This window comes from Nuphar pumila, chromosome 13 (assembly GCF_984573655.1).
Source record: "Nuphar pumila chromosome 13, dmNupPumi1.hap1.1, whole genome shotgun sequence".
Lineage (NCBI taxonomy): Eukaryota > Viridiplantae > Streptophyta > Magnoliopsida > Nymphaeales > Nymphaeaceae > Nuphar > Nuphar pumila.
In genome coordinates this window covers 83,394,948-83,398,601 of record NC_143261.1, presented here as the reverse complement: position 1 = coordinate 83,398,601, position 3,654 = coordinate 83,394,948, and the positions used below count along the sequence as shown (strand labels likewise).

Genomic DNA, 3,654 nt, shown 5'->3' with positions numbered 1-3,654 from the left:
CTATCATGATCCCGTTCACGACAAATGTGGGTAGTGTTATCTCCATCGTGATCCGACGGTTCACACCAAACATGTAAAACGGTTCTGGATCCGATAATACCCATTACTTCAGTGATCTTATTTAAATCATTGAAACCAAGACCAAAAACCTGTGTATGTGTGCATGCATACATAATAGCATGTTACAAACCTCAAATAATCAGTAGAGGGAGGTCCGTAAGGTCCTTCAACCACAACCTCGAGTCGTTGAACGGTACCAGTTTTAAAACAGAGCTGTTGGTAGAGAGCTTCTGACCTTATGACGACAGTCAGTTTGTCTTGCTCCATACTGCTATCTGATGTCACCGAGAATGGATGCCATTGTAAGGCGGAAATGGTGGATATATTTCAGACCTGAACAGAATTATATAAGGAGAAAAAATGATAAAAGAGACTTCATTCCAGTGCAACCATCTTGAAAATGAGAGTCGATCAGGTCGGAGACACCTCTAATGTTAAGTCTCTCATACCATCCATCCATGTACGTAACGAATGGGCATCAAAGACACCGATGTTCTGCTTTATTTTCAATTGCCCATTGTACATACCCTAGATGATGCCCATCAAAGACACCGATGTTCTGCTTTATTTTCAATTGCCCATTGTACATACTCTAGATGATGCCCATCTAGAGCAACCAATGCCTTGGAAAACATTTTTGAAGCAATCAACCAACCCATGGTGTTTTCAATACCATTTATTTCATGGATGAAAGACATGCAGCCCTTGAGAAGAGGTTGTAAGAGTCGACTGCCACAACAGAAAGAAGAACTGTAGCCGAAAGGATCATTTTAACGGGTGAAGCGAGGCAAGAGAAGTGTTAAGTCCGCCACGGATTTTTATTTTCACCTCTACCCTGAGGTTCGTTCTCTGTTTCATGTCGTCCATCCCGGCCCAAGAGAAGCAGGTTCGGAAGAACTGCCTTCCCTGGACTTTAACTAGTGGGGCTTTATAAGGACTTGGGTGTCGGTGACAACGGCTGTGATCCACCGTCCATGGGACGGCTAATTAAGTGACTTGGTTCTGGAGGCGTTCCTTGTGATCACAACAGATAAATAAATAAAAAAAAAGTAAGATGATGATCGAGGTCATGCTGATTTTATCTGATGTCATCCTTATTTATTATTCGACCTGCATCATTGACCCAAGCCATCAAACCTCAACTCACAGCCTCCACAAGAAAGTGTTGAGCGAATAAAAAGGGAGTGTGCAGCCAACAACTACCAACCGTAACATTTATTGCCTGAAGCCCATCATCATCTCTGGCATGCAGTATGATAACCTACGCTACGGCTGCTAAACCTGCCGGAGTTGACAACTATATGTCGATGGATGCCAGTGCAGTGTAGCATCTCCCTACTCTCGTCGCTATGGCAACCAGAGCTTCATCATCATCAAATGAATATTAGTACTTGTCCCGGAACAAAACTTATTACGACAAGGATTTTGATGAGTATTTCCCCAAAAAAGCGACTTGAAAAACGTTTAAGCTGGGACCAAAATCTTTAATGCTGAAGAACTACGTGAATCATGGCTTGATGGGCTAAAGTAACAAAAAAAAAACAAGATATATATACGGATTCAAGATTCTAAGATTGGCAACTCAATACTAGCTTTGTAAATGAGGTTATGGTGGTCACATCATTTAAAAAAAATTGAGAGAGGTTTAAATGAGGCAAATCAATCCTAGTTTATAAATGAGGTTACGGGGTCACCTCATTGAGAAAAATTGAAGAGATAGCTGGTGGTTGCCCCATCATGGAGGCTAGCTGGTGGTGCTTTCCCATGTGGGGCCTTAACTCGTATGGTGGGATCAGCTAACAGATGGCTCATAAAGACGTGGTTGTGCGACATCGGCCTTTTGAATGGGGCAGCCGCTGCGTGGTTGGGGCCGATGCTCTCCTAGTGTTATCTACCGGCACTCAAATCTTTACTTGAGTGTGGCAAATTCGTTGGGGGCAGGCAGTGGAATTTAATGAGCGTGTTGTAGTTGTTCTGCACCTCAATTATCAAGGGATCTATAAGTAAAGCATCCACATTCCCAAGTCCTCCAACTGGATTAGAGAAGCTCAGAAGCTTACGCTAGAGTCATATATACGATGGCGATTAAGAGGGTCCTAGTGTCTGTTCTGATTGCTTTGTTCTTGATTTCGAGCCACCAATACCATACTGCTGCTTCTGCTTCTGCTTCTGCTGCTGCTCCTGCAGTGTCATGTGGAGATGCAGTGAGCGCATTGATCCCATGTGGCTCGTACCTTATAGGCGCTGGCGGGGTGAAGCCCAGCGACGACTGCTGCCGCAGTGCGCAGAGGCTCAACGGGCTTGCCGCCACACCTGCTGCGCGCAGGGTCTTGTGTCAGTGCTTTAAGGAAACTGGACCATCTTTCGGTGTCGAGCCTCAGCGTGCACGAAGTCTCCCTAGCCTTTGCAACCTGAGGCTCAACATGCCGATTAGCCCCGATGTTGACTGCAACAAGTAAGCCTCTCTCTCTCTCTCTCTACATCCAAAACTCTTGAACAGGATGCCCATGACTTGAACGGGCCCCGTCTTCGTACCAGAAAGCGTTCCGTCGATCTCTGCATCGAAAATTATATGGTTTCATTTTTGAAGCGTAAATTTCATTTTCGTTTGCCTGTAATGAGTTTAAACGTCCTTCCTTTCTGTGATGCTTTTGCAGAGCGTGACCAGACATGCTGATGGAGCCACTTTGCGTTAAGCTATAGTATGTCCGTTTAGTTGATGACTAGGTGTCCTTCTAATGCATCAAACTGCTATCAGACACTGAAAATAAGTTCACTCTGTGAAGATCTATGCATGCTATCGGTGACGCGTAGTTTCTGTCAGTGTTTTAGTGGTCCTTTTAAGTCCTTGATGTCTTGTATCCTTTTTGTTTACATAATGAATAAAAATAGTATTTTTGTTTCCCTTAACAAAAAAAAAACAAAAACAAAAAGCCACCTTCTGTTTTGGATCAGACACTTGGCTGCATAGCGTTGAACTGTGATGTCACACTATTCTTCATATATATTGGTATTGCTCGGTACGTCTTCAAGACTTCAATGCATAAGCTGCATTATATTGTTTTCAGCTACCAGATCAGTGTATGTTTGTGTGGAGAGAGAGGGTCTGCGTTACCATTTTTGGCGGGAATTCAATAGGTTTCGAACTCATGACGTCCGACTTTCACATGTCGCCCCCTGCTAGATTAGCAGAGCCCTTGTGGGCTCTGGATCCTATATCTTTTTGTCATCATATCATCAACAAATTTCCCGGGAATTTATGAGAGAGCTGGATCAAAGGCCAGAACCGACCTTTTTGACTTGGTTTGGTCCATGTATTGAACCAACCTTGACTATGCATTAATAAGCAGGGGCCCTAGGGATGGCAGTGGACCGGGGGGAAAGCGGGGCCCGCCCTGCCTCGCCCCGTTTGGACCGGGGATGAAGGGTACGAAACAGGGATGGAGGCGGGGACAAAGGTTAAAATCCATTCCCGTCCGGGGGTGGAGGCGGGGATGGACATGCACTTTTCCCCGCCCCGTCCCTGCCTCATCCACTTTTCCCCGCAATATCCCCGCCCCGCCTCATCCCCGTTTGAACCGGGGATGGAGGACA

At 45.2% G+C, this 3,654-nt stretch overlaps 1 protein-coding gene across 1 annotated transcript; it reads left to right on the top strand.

Moving 5' to 3' along the window:
• The first annotated feature begins 1,902 nt into the window (after positions 1-1,902).
• LOC149818914 (non-specific lipid-transfer protein 3-like) lies at positions 1,903-2,993 on the top strand. Its single transcript, XM_089984470.1, has 2 exons — positions 1,903-2,515; positions 2,718-2,993. The coding sequence occupies exons 1-2, from the start codon at positions 2,139-2,141 to the stop codon at positions 2,722-2,724; spliced, it is 384 nt and encodes a 127-aa protein (XP_089840596.1). The 5' UTR covers positions 1,903-2,138; the 3' UTR covers positions 2,725-2,993.
• The last annotated feature ends 661 nt before the right edge of the window (positions 2,994-3,654 follow it).

What these genes read in the sequence shown, in the direction of transcription:
- LOC149818914 (XM_089984470.1), top strand. Translation starts at nt 2,139, where the DNA reads ATGGCGATTAAGAGGGTCCTAGTGTCTGTTCTGATTGCTTTGTTCTTG.